Raw genomic sequence first — 18,629 nt, 5'->3', positions numbered from 1 at the left:
CCTACAATGGATTTCTTCAGCTCCGCCACCACACTCCTTGACCCTCCGATCTGAAGTAGGCCTCCCCACCCCCCCCACCCCCATCAGTCCTTGTCCTCTTTCATTTTCATTCTTTATGCGACATTCATTTACCACCCATTTACCACCGGACAAGGCGTTTACTGTCACACCCTCCCTCCCCTGGGGCATATAAGCTCCATGGGGCAGGGGTTTCTTGTTTTGTCTTATTTAACTATTTTGTTCACTGTTGTATCCCCTGCATAGAGCCAGGTACACAGTACATGCTCGAGAAAGCTTTATTGGGTGAATCAGAGACAATATAGTCAGCTGGTTAGGTGTGCAGGATTTGGAGGCAGTAAGCTTTCCGATCGCGGCTCTGCCCTTAGGTGGTTGTATGGTCTTGGGCCAGCTCCCTTAACCTCTCTCAACTTCAGTTTCCTCCTCTAGAGAATCGGATGCACACGCTACACACATCTGTTGCAGAGCATAAATGCAATCGTGCTGAGTAACTCCCATTTTGCTGGGCACTGGCTTGCATGCTCTCTGCTTGCATCAGGGAGGGTCTGTGAGCACAGCGCCTGGCATGTGGGAAGCCCTCAGTAGCCAGGAGTCGTGATGACTGAGAGAAGTGTGGCTGGGCCACTGGGTGAGGGAGCCTCATGGCATGTGAGTCGCTGGTGCTTCTGTCCTTGCTGCTTCCCACCCTGTCTGCCCAGCTCCATCCCCCTCCCTCCTGCTTCGTTTCTATTTCCGTCTTTCTCTCCTCCTCTCCAGGCCTCAGGGGGCCCCTGGCTGGCAAGAAGCCTTTTTCCTCCTTCTCCAGGATCAAGGAGTAGTTTTCACTGCAGGCCAAGCCTTTCTCCCCAAGGGCTGGGGCACCCCCATCGGACCAACTTCCCTTCCCCAGCCATAGCCCTCAGCCTCCCCTGAGAAACTCTTCCCCACACACCGTTCTCTGTGTTCCCAGCAAACTCTAGCACCTAGAATCCCTCAAATTCCAGACAGTGACCAATGAGCATTTTCCCTCATCCCCTCCCCCAGGTTGACTTTGGATACCCTCAGCTAACCAAGGTCTTTGGGGCCATTCCCTGGCCTCCAGATGGATGCCAGAGGCAATATAGTGTAGTAGAGAGGAGTCGATACTGAGGTCAAACTGCCAGCTACCCTATTTCCTCATCTGGGGGCCTTGGGATAGTGCCTTTCATTTCTCCCTGGCTCAGATTCCTGACTGTAAAATGGGATTAAACATATCCACTTCAAACAGCTAGCGGTCTGACCTCAGAGAGCTGAGCTGTGCTTAGCCCATGTGCAGAATGAACATCCACCAAGCTGCTCAGCAGTCGAGTTCTATGGTTAAGAATACAGACTCAGAAGTCAGGCTGCCTGCCTTTTTCAATCCCAATTTTGCTACCTTCTGTTCTGGCTATGTGACCTTGGGTAAGTTACTTAACTTTTCTGGGCTCAATTTCCTCATCTGCAAAACAGGATAACAGTGCAGGTGTACTAGGGTTGTTCAGAGGATTAAATGTCTTAAGTGCTTGGCACATAGTAAGCACTCACTAAATGTTAGCTGTTATCATTTTTATTATTCCCCACCTCTAAGTCAGAGGACGGGAAACTATCTGCAGGTATCCCTGGTCCCAACTAGCCATCCTTCCTCCAGTCTCACTTGAGTCAGCACGCTGTAATTCAGATCACACACACATATCCCCCCAAACACACGGACACACAGAGGTCAGCAGAGCGGCCTCAGACACAGAAAAAAGTTTAATTCTGCTGCGGCGGAGGGTCCCGGCTCCGGCAGGGAGGGGAGGATTTGGTTTTGGATCTTGTTCATGTGGGGGTTTATTTGGGGAAAGAAGGAGGGATAGGGGAGACTCTGGTCCTTCCAGTGGGACCTGCCCGGGAGAGTGTGTAGTGGGAAGAGGTAATCAGGAGAGAGAGGGAGACTGGACAAGATATGGGAGGGAGAAGAGACGGCGGGACAGAGAGAGACAAATAGGGAAGGACAGAGACATAAGACAAAGACGACATAGGGCGGGACAGAGAGGAAGGGAACAAAGGGGGACCCCAAGCCAGACCCGACGGGACCAGGGAGGTGAATGGGGTGGGGGTGGGGGCTTTGGAGGCCGCCGCGGGACAGAATAGGATCTAGTCCAGCCAGATACAAGAAATGGGCCCCTCGCCCCTGCCCCGGTCCCGGGCGGGGGGAGGGGGCTCGTGTCTCAGTGCTGCAGTGTCGGGGGGGCCCTGCCCCTCCCCGCGCTTCGCTGTGTAAGGCACCGGCTCCAGCGAGGTCCGCGAGCGCGCGGGGGGAGGGGCAGGAGGGGGACGAGGAGTCCTTGGAGGAGGGGGGCCCGGCTGCCCGCCCCCTAACTCCCCCGGGCCCGGGGGCGTGGCCAAGAGCTGCAGACGAGGCAGCCTCGCCCCCTTCAGGGAGGAGAAGGGCGCGTCTCCCCCTCCAGTCTGACCACTAGGCGCCGTGCTTTCTCCCCCGAGTCCTGCCCCAGCGTCCGGGTGGCTGGGCGTTTGTCCGCGGCACCCAGGCTTCCCGGCGCCCGCCCGCCGCTCAGACGGTACTCTCCAGCATCCACTCGGTGCTGGTAAAGGCCAGGCGTGCCCTGGCGGAGCCCAGCCCCAGGTCTCCGTCCTCCCCGGCCGCGCCCCCTCCGGCCCCGTCCAGGTGCGGCGTGGACCGGTGGCGCTTTGTCCGCCGGGCGCGGCGCGGGTAACTGTGGCTCTGGAAGAGTGCCCCGTAGTCCCCGTCGAACGAATAGCGCTGCTGCGGCCTCGGCCGGGCCGGGGCCCCCCCAGGAACCAGAGCTAGAGTGGGGGGCGCCGAAGCCGGCGGCCCCAGGGCCCCGGAACGGCTCCTCCGAGGGCCCGCCGTGGCCCGAGACTCCTCCCCAGAGATTTCCTCAGACGGCAGCAGGCACAGCGAGGTGGCTGAGCCGCCCAGGGAGCGTCCAAGGACGGCCTCTGGCTCGGTGGAATCCTTCTCGGCGGCGGCGGCCTTCGCCTCGACCGCCAAAGCGGCAGCAGCTGGGGACGTCACCTCGCGCAGCGCCTCGTAACGGTCTTGCGCCGGCGGGGGCGGGGCCTGCGATGCGCCTGCGCCGTTGGTCTGCGAGCACACATGGCTGACCCGCGGAGGCGACCTGGAGGTACCCTTGACGCGGCGGCCATCTCCGTCGCCGTAGACCTTATAGCGGATCATGAGCAGAACGATGAAGACGAGGACCGAGGCGACGATGACGCCCCCAATGGCGATGATCATGGTGCCACCCAAGAAATGGGCCCTCAGTGGGCGGCAGGGCGCGGGATCCCCGGCAGTGGTAAACTGCACACAGCCCACCACTCGCGTGGCCGGCAGTGCAGTGGCCCCGTCGTCGTAGACTGCCAGCACGCACAGGTCGTAGGCGCGGCCTGCTGCCAGATCATTCACCAGGAAGGTCTGGCTGGTGGATGGGATCATCCTGCAGGAGGGGACGGCATCAGCACTGGGTTAGCTCCACTATGAACGGTACCGCTTCATTTGCGTGTCCCCTCCGTGGTGACCAACAGGGAACAAACCATGCATTCCTACCGATATTTCACTCTCTATGGGACAACAGCAGCCATTCAAGCAGCAAATGTACATCCTCTCAGGACCACTGCTACAGGCCACGCCCCTCATCTGCAAGCCCAGACCTCAGAACCACTCCCTGTGGTGTTTCATCACCTGCTACGATAATATCTGCCATTCGTGTTCCCTCGTCTACATATCCTGGACCCTGCCTGGGAGGAGTACTATAGCTTTTAAATCCTGCCCTTAAGGAACATGCCTTCAATGTGGGTCAACTGCCATTCAGAGTCTCTCATCTATAGATTTCCATCCTTGAAGGGGCCCCAATACTATTTCCTGCATGTCCCATCCTCCCTCAAGTGGACACCGAAGTCAACTCACACCCCCTGTCTTACTCCTACTGGGACAACGGATGCTCTTCTAGTTTCTTTTTTCTACGTATTCCCATCCTTTCCGGGAAACCATGATACAGGCCACGCCCCTCATCTGCACGTCCCACCTTGGGTACATACATCTAGCCGCCTCTGTCTATTTCCAAGCCCCTCAACTACATATTCCCACCCACCAAGGGGACCTGGCTATAGGCCACTCCACTTCTGGTTGACCAATCACTTCCAAGCCACACTCCACAGGGCCTACTACAGATGGTTTCCCTACTGTGCCTGGGACCATGTCCGCTCTTTGCGTGTCCTGCAATATCGATCACCTTGTGTTCATGCTGTGCCCCATACCACCAGAGGTCGTGAAACCATGCCCCCAGGGTAAATTTCATCCACAATCGGGTCAAAGGTAACCAAGCAAGCATGCCACTCTCTTGCTATAGGCCCCTGCCTTCTAATGAGGGCAGTGCAAAGAAGTGGTTATGCCGACAAAGCCTGGGGGCCTGTGTTTGAGTCTCTCTGCTGCCCCTTGCTAGCTCTGTGACCTTAGGCAAGTTTCTTAACATCTCTGTGCCTCATTTCCCCAAAATGGAGACAGTAAGAATTCTTCTGTCTTCTTCATAGAGAAAGTGTGAAGTATGAATGAGTTCACCTACCTAAAGCCTGGCACTGGATAATTTCACCATGATTAGCTTGGATCCCACCCAGTGCTGGCCAGTCACCCTCACCGTGGCTCACACTTTACTGCCAATGGCACTCTTCCCCAGCTGGAAGAGCATTCCCACTAGGCCTTGACCCTCTCCTGTTGGGCACATCTCTTCTGTGCTGTTGGCCACATCCAGCCTTGGCTAAGCCAGGACTGCCACATCCACATGGATTTGTATGCCCAGCACTCAACCTCACAAGCTCCCCTCACCTAAAAATCTCATAGTGGGTCACCAGAGACAAGGACTGTTGCCCAAGACCATGTGGCAGGAGCTCCATCTCCTCTGAAAGGCCACGCCCCCCCCCCCCCCCCCCAGGCTTCTAGCCCCTCAGCAACTTCACATTCTCTCTAACAAGCCACCTCTGCCATCTCTGGTCCTGAAGCCCACCTCAGCTCCCTTATAGCCAGAGCCACCCTTCAAACCAAAAGATTTCAAGTATGGTCCCCATCCCCCCCCCCCACCCATAAAGGCCTACCCGCTTTTCCGACTCACCCCCTGCCTGCCATTTCACACACTGCCCCCCACCCCTTCCAGCCCTGGGCCCCTGGCTGCAAGTCTTCCTCCTCTTCTCATCTCCTCTCCCAAAGAGCATTGGATTCGTCTTGCTCCTTTCCCCCAAAGTAACCAGTTGCTAGGGGCTCCCCACTTTTCAAGGACAGAGGCTGGCTCCTTAAGAAAGCTTCAGCCCATGTGTCTCTAATTGGCTGCAAGATGCAAGCAAGCAGCAGAGCAGGCTTCTGGTTGGATGTCACCTCCGCCCCGTGGCAGCAGTGAGGAGGTTAACCCCTGCAGCACCATAGCACAGGCATCTGCAATGGGGGACAGAGGACTGAACTGTGGCCTTGAGGGGAAAGGAAGAGAACAGGGGTTTGTTACCCTGCTGGGGACACAGGGCCACCAACATCTGCATACATGCACGGTCCGAGGGTCTGTGAACCTCCCCTCACCGCACCACACAGAGGCTAAGAGTTAGAGAAGAAGAGAAACAGAGAGGTGGAGAGACACAGAAACTAAAAGCTATTGACAGAAATGTATTATCCTTCTCCCCTAATCCCTGCCTGGCAAAAAGTAGGGGCTCGATAAATGTGTGTTCAACGTATAAAGGGCAAGATTAGGAGTTAGAAGGGTTAGGGCTGGAATCCTGGTCACTTCCTCTGTGACCTTGAGCACGTGATTCCCCCCACTGAGTCTCAGTTTCCCTGTCTATAAAAAGGGAAGGGGGATCATGACTGCTTCACGGCAGAGTTGGGAAGCTCAAATGAGATAGCACAGGGCCTAGCACGGAGCAGGGGCTTGGTGCCTCATGAGGACAGGAGGGAGAGACGGGACAGACAGAGGCAAAAGCAAGAGAATTGATGGGAGAAAGTAGCCCTTTAATGCCTGTCTATGCTGTACAGATCTGTCCACACCAGGGCAAGGGCTGCTAACCCAGTGGATGGTGGAAATAACTTAGGTGTGTCTATAAAATGGGAGGGGGTATCATCATTGCTTCACAACAAAGTAGGGAGGATCAAATAGTCATTTATGTATTTTTCTCATACTTTTCGTTCCCTGTTCTATAATGTACCTGATGTGTTGCTAACAGTGACACTGGTATGGGTTAATCATAAGTGTGTGAGAATATTTCATGTTCCAAAATGTTTAACTGACAAGGTGCAGAATCAAGCACCCTCGGCCAGCAGTGGCCTAGACCATGAACCCCAGAGAGCAGGGATGCTGCTGGGCACATTCACTATTATAACTCCAGTGCCCGGCCCTAGTCTGGCTCGTGTGGGTCCTCGACGAAGACTTACTAAACGCAGGAAAACCAGAAAGAGATAGGGAGACAGAACTAGAGAGGAGGAGACAGGGCGGGTGAGGGCCCAAGACAACTCCGCATGTCCATCCAGAGAACCACAGCTGAGCAAGAAGGCCAACGGAGTGGGCAGATGGGAGGGTGGGCCCCTGGAGGAGGTAGAGGTCCTGGGACTGCAGCACCCACCTGTAGACAAGGGAGTCATCTGCGGAGCTGTTGTACTGGACCTGGTACATGCGGATGCCGGGCACGGGCCTCTGGGCCGGCCAGCGGATGAGCACCGAGTTCGAGGTGAGCTCGGCCGCCACGAGCCGGCGCTCGGCGGCCGATTCGTTGGCACCGGGTCGGCCGGGCGTGGCGATGTCTGAGGAGCCGGGCTCGGTGAGGGGCGGCGGGGCGGCCGGCGGGGGCGCCATCAGAGGCAGGGGTACCACGCACACCTCCACGGGGGCCGTTGCTTCCCCAGCGGCGTTGGAGGCGATGCACGTGAAGGTGCCACTGTCCCTTAAGGTGGTGATGGTTACATCCAGTGTCCCATCCCCCCGAACCCGGGTCCGGCTCGAGTTCCCCAGCAACCGCCCATCAGGTGCGACCCAATGCACCACGGGCTCAGGGTCACCCACAGCGCGGCACCGCAGGCTGACCGCCTGGCCCTCCACCACCAGGGCCCGGCCCCCCGCCTGCCGTGTAATCAGCGGGGGTTCACACAGGAACTCCTCCTCGGGAATGGACCAGAAGTAGCGGTCGGTGAGGTGCTCCGGGGTGGCGCACGTCTCCAGGTCGTCCTCTCGGGTCAGCCGCCGCAGCCACAGCAGCTCGCAGTTGCAGTGCAGAGGGTTGCCGCCGAAGCTGACCGTGAGCGGCGTGGGCGGCTTCGGCCCCGAACCTTGGGACCTCAGAAAGAGCCCATCGGGGGGCAGTTTATGGAGGCGGTTGGAGGTCATGTCCAGGCGAACCAGTTTGTGCAGCTGCACAAAGGTACCTTCAGCGATATGGTCGATGAGATTGTGGTCCAGCGTGAGGGTGTTCAGGTTCACCATCTGGCCCACAGCCTCCCACGGCAGGGCCTCGAGATTGTTGTAGGACAGATCCAGGTCCTCCACGGTGGACAGGAAGGCGTCGAAGGCAGCTGACTCGACCCGGCGGATCTGGTTGTTGCCGAGGATCAGGTGGCGAAGGTTGCCCAAGCCGCGGAGCTGGTCGCCACGCACCTCGGCCAGGCGGTTGCTGTCGAGGTGCAGGGCGCGGAGGGCGCGGAGGTCAGCGAAGGCGCCGGCGGCCACCTGGCCGATGGTGTTACGGGACAGGGTGAGGTGCACCAGGCTGGTCATGTTGGCGAAGTCTCTGCGGCGGACGGCCGCGATGAAGTTGTCAGTGAGCCGCAGCTCCACCACGCGCCGGTCGATGGCCGGCGGCACGAAGAGCAAGCCGGTCTTGGCGCACAGCATGGTCAGCGTGGGCGCCACGTTCTGGCAGATGCAGCGGCCGGGGCAGGGCTGCCCACGGGATGCCCCGGCCCAGAGCAGCAGCAGAAAGGGCAGGGCGGCAGGTGGCGGCGAGGGGAGCGCCGAGGAGAAGGGGCCCGGAGCCATGGTGCAGAGGGAAGGCGGGAGGAGTGGGGCGGGAGACCTGCAAGGGAACGACACGGGTTACCCAGGCACAGGGCTTGACCACCAGCCTGGCCACCCACGATGTCCTACTAGAAGTCTGCCTCAGGTCCCTCCCTTCCTGACATCCAGTCTGAACAGAGGCAGGACTGATCATCACCTGGCATGCATTTGTTGTTAACAGACAATATTTCCATGCTGGTTAGTAAATTACACGGCCCTCCACCCCCCACCCCCAGGGTCCTAATCCCAACTCTGACCTTCCTCTAGGAGGCCCAGACCTCTCATGATTTTCCAACCAGAGGGGTGCGGTGACACCTGGCCCAGTCTGGGCCTTCGAGTACCCACTAAATATTTTTAAAAATCAGGGTTGACTAGGGTTTAAGGTTGTGGATTTCAAAGCCATAGTCCCTGGGTTCAAATTCCAGCTCTGACACTTACTAGCTGTGTGACCTCGGGCAAGTGTCTGAACCTCTCTGAATCTCGGTTTCTTCATCTGTAAAATGGAGATAAAAACAGGCCTTACCTCTGTGAGGATTAACTGGATCAATGAACATAGTGTACTTAGAACCATGCCTGGAACATAAAATGTGTCCAATACGTGTTGGTAATTATTCTCATCATGATCACTGAGGGCCCAATATATGCCAGGTACAGAAGTGTGCACTATTATTAAGAGTAAGTGCTCTGAAATCAAACAGACTCAGGTTCAGTCCTGGCTCCCCACTAGCTGGTTCTGTGACCGCAAACCAATGATTTCCCCTAACTAGGCCATAATTTCCTAATTTGTACAACGGGATGACAATCATACCAGCTTTGTTGGGTTGTTGCAAGGGTTCAGTGAGCTCATTCACTGGGGCCACTGAGCACAGGGCCTGACACACAGTAAGTATCCAGTAAATGTTAAGGGGAACCACTACCAACCCCACCCCCCCACACACACCCTTGGGAGTGGCAGAGGGAATGTGAAGTTAGGAGGCACTGAGAAAAACACAGCAGTCTCCTTCCCAGTCTTGGGAAGTCCTTCTCTGAACCTGGCTTCATCCTGGGCTCTGGTGAGCTCCCAAACAGCGGGCAGACTTCCATGCTCACATCAGCGGGCACATACAAGGCCCCATACATGCCCACACTCACACACACCCTCACACACTCACGCTATGCCTCTGCTCCAGGCAAAACCTTCCGGCAGGGATTCCCCTGCGGCGGCTGCAGCCCACGACATGTCAGTTCCCATCACAACACCGGGTGGGTGGGGGGGTGAAGAGGGAAGGATGGGAAGGGGGCGTCCCTGAAACTGTTTTCACCCTACCCCGCACCCAGTCCCTTGCTGGCCCACCTCCTAGGGATCTGCAGTTTGGGGCTGTGGCCTGCTGTGGCCCTGATCCTTCACCCTGTGGGGAGGGGGACCAAGAGAGTCAGAGAGAGAGGGGCAAAGAGACAGGGAGAGACAAGTGGGCAAGGGGGGAGATGCACTGGCAGACACAGAGACACAGAGTCAGAGAGAGAGACAAAGGGACAAAAAGAAAAAGAATCTGAGGGGCGCCTGGCTGGCTCAGTCAGTAGAGCATGTGACCCTTGATCGCAGCGTGGCGAGTTCGAGCCCACATTGGGCAAAGAGCTTAAATAAATAAATAAATAAATAAATAAATAAATAAATAAGGAAAAGAGAAAGACTCTGAAAGAAAGGTGCAGAGGCAAAGAGCCAGCCTGAAACCAAGACAGGCTGGAGCACTAAGAAAGGAGGAAACAGGCAGAGAAGGGCGTTGAGCCCAAGAGATGGGGAGAGGAAGAGTGAGGGAGAGGCGGGAAGTGATCCTAAGAGATTACAGAGAGACCAAAATGGAGGAAGAGATAGAGACAGAGGGACAGCGCCCGGGCTGGAGAGAGAAAAAGAGGCAGAGGCAGGGCATCCCACCATCTCTGAGCACCCCCTATTAATTTGTCTTGCGATCCTCCTGGGATAAAGCTCTGTATCGAATGGAAAACCTGAAAGGCGGAACTCCTGAGTTGGGAGGCCCAGCTCTGCACCTGCCTGCCTGTGGGGTCTCTAAGGCTCAGAACCCCGACCTATGAAGCAGAAGTGCCCGGTTTGGCCTCCCACAGCTGGGGTGGGACTCGAGTCGAAGGAATAATAACAGCAATGAAAATAGCTAACATTTCTTGAGAGGTAGTGCAGCATTGCAAGAAAGAATCTGGGCCTGGCCGCTCAGGTTCACACCCCAGTTCCCCATTGTGCGACTTGAATCCAGTGACTTCCCCTCTTTGTGCCTCAGTGTGCTCCTCTGTAAAATGGGGATAATGATAGCACCTACCTCACGGGGTGGTGACGAAGTATAATACACTGTAACATGTTCAGAATAGTTTCTGACAGACTAAACACTACATAAGTGTTAGCACCTATTATTAACATCATCATCATCATCATCATCATTATTATTGTATCATTTTCTCTGCCTCTCTCCCAGCCACTAGCCGATCAGTCTACCAGGAGATCTTCCCACATGCATGCACGCACACACACACACACAAAATGGTAAACCATGTCGCTCTCCAAATGCAAGGTTCACTTCATGTCACGAAACTCTCTGTACCCTCTACTGATATCATCAGGAGACTTCCTTGTCCCAACCACCTGACCCACCCAGAGAGGAGATGCTTCCAGGCCCGAAACCCCCACCTACCACCCATGCCCTGGCTCCACCACGAGCCCTGATCCAAACATGATGCTCCTGATCTTGTTGTCATGGCCGCCCCTCCCCCCCCCCCCCCCCCCCCCCCCGCCCCGGGGCCCTTTCGACACTGCCATACCCTGCCCTGAAATCCATACCAGGCAGGGCTCCAGGCCTCCAGCTGGCTCAGAACAGGCCCAATCACTCCACATCTCTCTCCCCAGCCTGAGGGACCCCACTCACCTCTCTGCAGGGAGTTAGGGCCTGGGCCGGTACCTGCAAAGGAACAAATGACCTTATTAGCATCCTTCTGGCTCCTCTTTGAAGACCTGCCTCAGAGACCATCTCAGCCAAGGAAGTCCCTGGTGTGATCATTCTCTCAGCCCTCCTGCTGCAGGCTCTGCATAGGCTCAGACAGACCCAGTGAGTTGTTTCTGGAATCCAGGGAGTCTGGGTCTCAGGACTGTTCACCCTCCAAAACCCAGGAGTCCAGGACTTTAACTCTTTGTCCTCTGTGGGCTCAAGAGGCCAGGAACCCCAGCCCCTTCCCCTTCCTTCCACCCTGGTGTGTACAACCCCAGCTTCCTCCTCCTTCAAACTCCAGAGTCCAGGTCTCAGTTTCTTCCTTTCTCAAGACCCAGGAATCTGGCCTCCCAGCAGCCTTCTCAGATTCAGGATTCCAGGCTTCCAGTCTCCTCCTTCCAGAGTTCACATCCTAGTCCTCCAACTTCAAAGAGCTGAGTGGTACTGGGGGTAGGAAAAGAACCAGCGGTCCCCATCCTTGCCATTACACCATTGTCACACCAACATGTGTGGACATGCCAAAACCCACATGGGCCCAAGTCTCTACGTCTGGATTTCCATGGACCCACCAGCATGATGTGTGCCCCCCACCCTCCATGGCCTCTTAGCCCAACATGTGGACGCACTCGTGTCCTTGGACCCCCTGGATGGACCCCAGCATACCACGGGTCACACCACATGGGCCCAAATCTCACTGGGCCAAGAAGTGGGGTCAGCCTTATGCCAGGAAGACAGGGACGTGTGTGCATACGCCCTGCACATAGACCAATCCCCAGAGACCAACACTGACACATAAATGGACTCACAACATAGACCCACACCCTCAAGGCTGACACAACCTGCACACAACCTGCACACAACCACACATGTACAACATTGACTTTCCCTTGCACATTCATATATACATATGCACACACACAACAGAGAAACCCATGTGCCTTCTTGCAGACAATCGGATACATGCACCTATAAGAGAGAAACACGTGCACACTAGCCAACACACAGGGGCACACACCTATAACATATACTCACTTGCACAATCAAAGATACACAGGTGCATGCTTTTAAACGTCCAAACACACTCATACACACTCATACAACTTCACATATCCCCATGAGCATGGTCACAAAACTGATATATCCCCACACCAACAGATGCCCAAATGCACACCCTAGCTGATACACACCTCATACACATGACACAGAACTACAAGCACACACAGACACACAAAACTGATACACAAGCACACAGGCACAAAAAGATTCACCTTGCACAGACATTCTGAGATGTTCACTCATAAGACACATGCTCACACAACAGCCCTGTGAGGGATTTACACACTTCCAAAATGCATACAAAATATTGAACCACGGTAGCATAGTCAACAGATAGGCATAGATTCACACTCACATACAGTCATGAACACACATCCCTCCTGGCCCTGAGGTGCCCCAACCCCACCTACTTCCCAGGCCAAAGAAATCCTAGCATCCTTCCCTCCCAGCACATCCCCCCCAACCCCCAACCAAGGCACAAGCCAGGGCCTGAGGTCAGAGTTCGGCAGGTGGAGTCTCAAAGGGTTGGGGGACTGAGTCCCAGAGCCCCCGCCACAAGGCAGCCCAGAGGTCCCCGGGCCTGGCCATCTGTATGCCGGCAAGTCCGGCCCCATCTGCGGAGATCTGGCGGGCGGGGGGGATTGGGGTGGGGTGGGTGGGGAAGGGCTGGGTCTGTGCCCCTCCCCTCGGGCCCATCTGTCCATCCCTCGGCCTCTCATCCCTCCATCTGTCCACCTACCGGCCGCCCATCCCCCCCACCCCCAGCCACCGGGAAGGGGAAGACATGGCCGTCTCCCCCAAGGACCGCTGAGGACCCCCCAATTGACATAGACCGAGGGAGCGGCAAACTCCCCATCCCCCAAAGCCACACAGAGGCCTGGTCCCACAAGGAACGAGCCCCAGCCCCCGGCCGGGAACCTGACGTGGACGCACAGACACACACCCTCGGAGACACACAACCCGCAGACACACACATACACACACACAAATGGACACCAGGACGGGCACACCCGGCTACACAAACCCTCGGATGGACATCCAACCTGGACACAAACACCCAGCGCAGCCAGCCCCGCGCACACACTCGTGGGGGGGGGGGGACCCACACCTGGGCACACAACCCACGCACACACACCTGCACACAGCCCCTCCGATGGGCGCGCGACAGCCCCCCAGACACACAGCCAGAGGAGCAGCCGCTCGGGGGACACACGCGCGCGGCCGGACACAGCACCTCGGCTCGACACCCAGCACACACCCGGATGGCCACACAAGCAGGGCGCCGCACACGCCGGCGCCGGGCACACACAGGGCCGCGCGAGCGCACGCCGGGCCCGCCGCAGCGCCGCGGACACACACTCACACGCTCGCACGCTCACACCCGCGCTCCCACCGGCGCCCCCGCCCGCCGCCTCCCCGGCCGCTGCGGGCCGCGCTCACCCAGCCCGGGGGGGCCCCGGGCCCGGCCCCGCCGCCGCCGCCTCGCTCCGCGCCATGGTGGGGGGAGGGCCGGGGGAGGGGGCGCGGTGCCGCGGGGCCGCCTCCCTCCCGCCTCCCGCCCTCCCTCCCGAGCCGCCGCCGAGCTCCGCCCTCCGCGCCGCCCGCCGCCGGAGCCCAGCCGCCACCACCGCCGCAAGGGGGGAGGGGGCGCCGACCGGAGGGGGCGGGCGGGGCGGCCGCGCAGCCCAGACCCCCGCTCCGGGGCCCGCCGCAGACCCCTCTCCACTGCGGAGCCGCCGACCCGCCCCCGACCCCTCCCCAGTCCCACCCCCAGCCCTGCCGGCTTCCCCAGAGACCCCCAGACCACGCCCCAGCTGGCGTGGGGACTCGGCGGAGATCTCGGGAACGTGTCCCAATACCCAGGGGAACCTCAGGCCATGCCTTACCTCCTTGGAGGACCCAGACCATGTCCTACAGCCACCCAGGACCACAAACCATGTCCTACTCACCTTGGTGACCTCAGACTCTGCCCCATACTCCATCGGGGACCCCAGACCATATCCCAGCACCTAAGGGGACCCGGAGCACCCCCATCAGGGACCCTAAATCATACCATAACATTCAGGTATGAATGTTACCACGCCCCAGAGAGGACCCAAACCATATATCAATATCTAGGGAGACACCAGATCATGTCTTACTCCCTCTGGGGACCCAAACCATATCCTACTGCTTCTTGGAGACCCCAGCAGTGTCCTTCCACACACCATTCCTTGACCCCCAATAGGGACTCCAGACCATGTCTAGTTTCTAGGAGGACCCCAAAATGTCTCTTATTCCCCCTAACTTTCCTCATTACCCCCAGTTAGACCCCAGACCATGCTCCCCTCTAAGGCACCCCTTGGTTTCCAGAACCCCTGATTTGCCCCAGATTCTTTACCTGCATCCTTTCTGTTCCTATTCTCTCTTTTGGACCCGGGAGACCCTTCCCCTTCCCTGTGACTTCCATGGATACCAGGATTCCTTACTCCCTCCTTGGTTAGACTCCTTTCTAGCTCAACTCCTATTCAATAGCTGACCCCTAGCCCCTCCCCCAAATCCCACTGTCTCTGGCCACTCTCCACCTCTTTCTGAGATACTCACCAGACCCCCAAACCCAGCAAGGCCTCCCCTCCAAATCCACCTTATTGCAGTCCCTGGCTCCCTGGCAGCTCAACCCCTTCCAATTTTGGATCCTACTGTATCAAGGTCCTCTGCCAACCCCCTTCCCTAAGTTCTTCCTAGTCACGTCATGGCACAAAGCCTGCCTGCCCCCCACCCCCAGATCAAGGGCACCTCTGCAGAGCCTCCCCTCTAGTAAACCTTGACCCCACTCGCAACCATTAGATGCCCCCCCGAAGGACACTCACAATCCCCCCCTCAGTCTTCAGATTCCAACATCACCACCACTACCACCACCGCCACCTCCCACCCTGGTTCCTGGCGCTCCCTGATGGGATACAGAGGTCCAGGGCTGGGAGCACGGAGAGAGAATAGTAACAACAGCAAAAGTGGACACATGTCCAGCACTGTTGTGCGCCAGGAATGGTTCTATGGGCTTCACATACATGACTTCAGTTAATCCTTCCAGGAGCCAGACGAGGAGGCCCCATCACATCCTGATTTTACAGATGAGGAAAATAAAACCACAGAGAGGTTAGGTAACTTGCCTCAAGTCACACAGATAAGGGAAAGGAAGGGGAGGGCGGACCTGGGATGGACAGGAGGGAAAAAGACAGGATGAGAAGATAGATGAAAATTAGAGAGACCGAGATCCTCAGAGATAGGGAAACAAAGAGCCTGAGCCCAAGCAGAGAGCCCCACCCCCACCCCACAGACTGAAACTCTGGCCCCGCCCACCTCTTGACCTCTTCCCAGAGCTCTGGTTTCCCTGTCCCAACCAACCATGATCTTTCTACTTCTCCAGTATCAGTTCATCACAGCTCCTGGGGTCCTTGCACTCTTTCCCCACTGTAGTGATTCCTCCTTTTCATCCAAGTCTGAACTCAAATGCAATCGCTTCAGAGAGGCCTTCCTTTCCCAGCCCCAGTTCACACCTGCACCCCTACCAATTGTCCTCATGTCTGCAGGTTACTCTGAAATACATAAAAAATACGATGGATTGACGGAAGGGTTGATGGATGGGTTTATGATAAAGCAAGTAAAACATTAATGGTAGAATTTAGGTGGTGGGTATATGGGTGTTCACTGTAAAATTATTTTCAACTTTGCTGCCTGTTTGAAATCTTTCATAATAGATGTTGGGACGTGAGCCAGAGGACTCTCCTAGAGACTAAGGAGGCAGCAAAAGCATAGTCCCAACAGGTCCCACTATTTCTATCTATCACATCACCTCATTTTATTTCCTACATGGCTTGTTAATCATCGTGTTTGCTTCTTCGCCTCTTTACTGTGTTACTTATCTGTTTATTGCCTATTGTCTAGTCATTGATCTATAAGCCTCCTGAGGGCAGGGGCATGGGCACCACTTTTCTCCGGTGTCCACCGGCACCCAGGAGGTGCTCAGTAAAGACGTGTTCTTGAATGCCTCTTAGGAGAAGGCCTGGGAGCTGGGCCCACTCCAGACTCACTGCAGGGGCCACACTCAGCAATAAACATAATGCCCCAGCCTCCGGTCACTGGAAGGGAAGGGGGATACCCCGGGGGGGGGGGGGGGGCGCGGGTAGGTAGAGAATGTCCCCTAAGGTCAGGGAATGTGAATTGGCCTGAAAAGAGGGCAACAGGTAGAAGTTTCCCTCTGCGTTGATTCCTGACCCAGATTTGCTAATAGAGACCCAAAACCATTCTCACACTTCCACAGTTCGGCCCCGCCCCCAAGCCTAGGTCCACCCTGTCTCCAAGACTCCGCCCAAAGCAAAACTCCCCAGCCCTTTCTGACCTAAGTTTGCCCCTCAGGCCTAGGTCCGCCCACCAATCCCCCCACACTTAGCCCCTGCACTCCCCCCTGCACCTTAAACTCCACCCCAAAAGCATCTAGCTTTCAGGCCAGGCACTGGTCCCTTTTGCCTAGTCCTTTTGCCATTCTCAGTTCTGCCCTAAATCCCGTTTCTTCCTCTCCAACATAAGCCCTACTTTCCTTGAAGGTTAGCAAGGAGAAGTGCCCCCAGGGAAAACCTACAGCCTGGATTTAAAAATTACGGAGCCTGGATCTGCGGAAGCCCAGGAGAAGGTTGGTGGAGAGAAAGTGGTCCCTAGTTTGTTTGGGGGCCCCTTGAAGGAGTGGCCCCAAAGCTAGAGCCACGCCCCATTGTGCTGACTCTCCATTGGATAGTGTATTCTGTTATGGCCTCTCTGATTGGTTCCCCCACAATCCCTCTAGCCAAACCTACTCTGCATTGGGCAGTCCCTAGAGCCACCCTCTCTGATTGGTCCTTGCTTTCCAAACTCCCTGCTCCTGATTGGGCAACTCCTCGTACATGCTTCTTTCTGATTGGATTGTTTGCAATCATGAGCCTGGATGCCGACAGAAGTTCAACTACGTGGGAAGGAGGAAGAGCTGATTCCCTAAACCCCCTGCCTGAGAAAGGGAGTGGCCATTGACCACCAGATAGCCTTGAGTTGGAAGTTTTTAACCGTACAAACCACTACCAGTGGGACTTCAGGCAATTACTTTTGGCTTTGCCAAAATTTTTGCCTCAGTTTACTCATCTGTAAATCGGGGATAATAAGGATGCCATCTTCATAGGGTATTGTAAGGATTAAATGAGTTAATACCTAAAGTGCTTATGGAAGTACCTGGCACATAGGAAGCCCTCAATCAGAGCGTTAACTGTTATTAATTTGATCACGTAAGTGCATGACCTTGGACACGTTCTTTTGCCTCTCAGACCTCTGCAGGAGGGCAGTTGCTTGGCCTCTTAATTGAACGGCCCCTCCTATCCCCAGCCCTCTTCTTCCATCTCTAGCCATCAGAGACAGAGGCTATGATCAGAGGGAGAAGTAGAGACGTGCCTGGCCAGAGATGGGGTGGGGAGGGCACCAGGACGGGTGTCAGAGAGGAGCTCAAATCCGCCCCTCCCCCAAATGCTGGCAGGGGGCGGAGAAAGGGGAGCGACTTACCTTTGCAAAGGGCTGGTCCAGTCTGGAAACAAGGGGGGCAAGTGTTGAGTTGAGCGGAGTGGTGAGGGGGATGGTGTGCTCTGGCGGGGAGGGCTGGGGAGGGCTTGGAGCTGGGCTTGTGGACCCTCCCCCAGGAATGACAGGGCTGGGGGAGGGGCTGCCCAAACCCAAGGTCATTGTGTCATTGTTTCCATGGCAACGAACACCTCTCAACAGGGAACCTGGAAGGGGGGGGGGGTGGGGAGGGAGCTCCCAGGTCCCTGGATTTGGGGACAGAGGGAGGAACAGAGACCAGGAGGAGAAGCAAAGAGAAAGGGTGATTTATCTCTGTGAAGACCTGCCCATCTCAGAACTCTCGGAGCCTGGTACACCGTGGGTGCTCAATAAATGTCCCTCAGGGACAAAGAGAGCCTGAGAGAGTCAAAGACTCAGAGATGCCAGAAGAAAGAAAACTCTCCAGACTGGGGCGGGTAGGGTGTCCCTTTCCTGCCCTTCAACCTCATACCCCTCAGGGGTCCCCTGAGAGTCCGGGATCCTCTCCCCTACCCCAGTCTGGGGCCCCCAGGCCTACCTAAGCACACAAACCACTCACCCCAGCAACTCCCTTGAAGCAATTACATTTGATCCTTTAACAACTCTTCTGCCTTTAAATTCTTCCTGCCTGGGGGCTCACTGAGGAAAGTAGCATTCAGTGCAGGCTAATGTCTGATGCCCCTAGAGCCGGGGGTGGGAAAGTGGGAGGAGGGGAAATGGGCACTCGGCCTCGTTTTTCCTCTCAGGAATCCAGGTGTCCTTATTCCCCTTGGGAGTGGCCCCTCCTGGATTCAGATATTTTCCCATTCCTCCAGGAAACCTAGCCCCCCTTCCATCCTCCCACCCAGCCACACACCCACACAACCCTAGAAAAACCTACAGGCCCCTCCCTTTCTGAGAAATCGGGATCCTCTTTTCCTCCTGGGACTCACGGCCATCCACTTGGTCTGCCTGC

The 18,629-nt window shown here is 56.5% G+C and overlaps 1 protein-coding gene across 3 annotated transcripts; it reads right to left on the bottom strand.

The window, feature by feature from the left end:
• Window positions 1–299: 299 nt before the first annotated feature.
• On the bottom strand, window positions 300–18,622 carry LRFN1 (leucine rich repeat and fibronectin type III domain containing 1). 3 transcript variants are annotated; one of them, XM_042970286.1, is made up of 5 exons: window positions 17,642–18,622; window positions 15,467–15,657; window positions 10,967–10,999; window positions 6,634–8,550; window positions 300–3,476 (listed from the first exon to the last, which is right to left on the bottom strand). In XM_042970286.1, exons 4-5 carry the CDS (start codon window positions 8,037–8,039, stop codon window positions 2,570–2,572), a joined length of 2,313 nt encoding a protein of 770 aa, XP_042826220.1. In that variant the 5' UTR covers window positions 8,040–8,550; window positions 10,967–10,999; window positions 15,467–15,657; window positions 17,642–18,622; the 3' UTR covers window positions 300–2,569. The 3 variants fall into 3 exon arrangements, with proteins under 3 accessions (XP_042826220.1, XP_042826221.1, XP_042826222.1); XM_042970287.1 differs by lacking the exon at window positions 17,642–18,622 and adding an exon at window positions 16,701–17,532; XM_042970288.1 differs by lacking the exons at window positions 10,967–10,999; window positions 15,467–15,657; window positions 17,642–18,622 and having other exon boundaries at window positions 6,634–8,076; window positions 8,496–9,275.
• Between the last annotated feature and the right edge of the window lie 7 nt (window positions 18,623–18,629).

The sequence above is a fragment of the Panthera tigris genome, chromosome E2, assembly GCF_018350195.1.
Source record: "Panthera tigris isolate Pti1 chromosome E2, P.tigris_Pti1_mat1.1, whole genome shotgun sequence".
In the NCBI taxonomy this organism is placed as follows: domain Eukaryota; kingdom Metazoa; phylum Chordata; class Mammalia; order Carnivora; family Felidae; genus Panthera; species Panthera tigris.
This window is presented reverse-complemented; position numbering and strand designations above follow the sequence as displayed.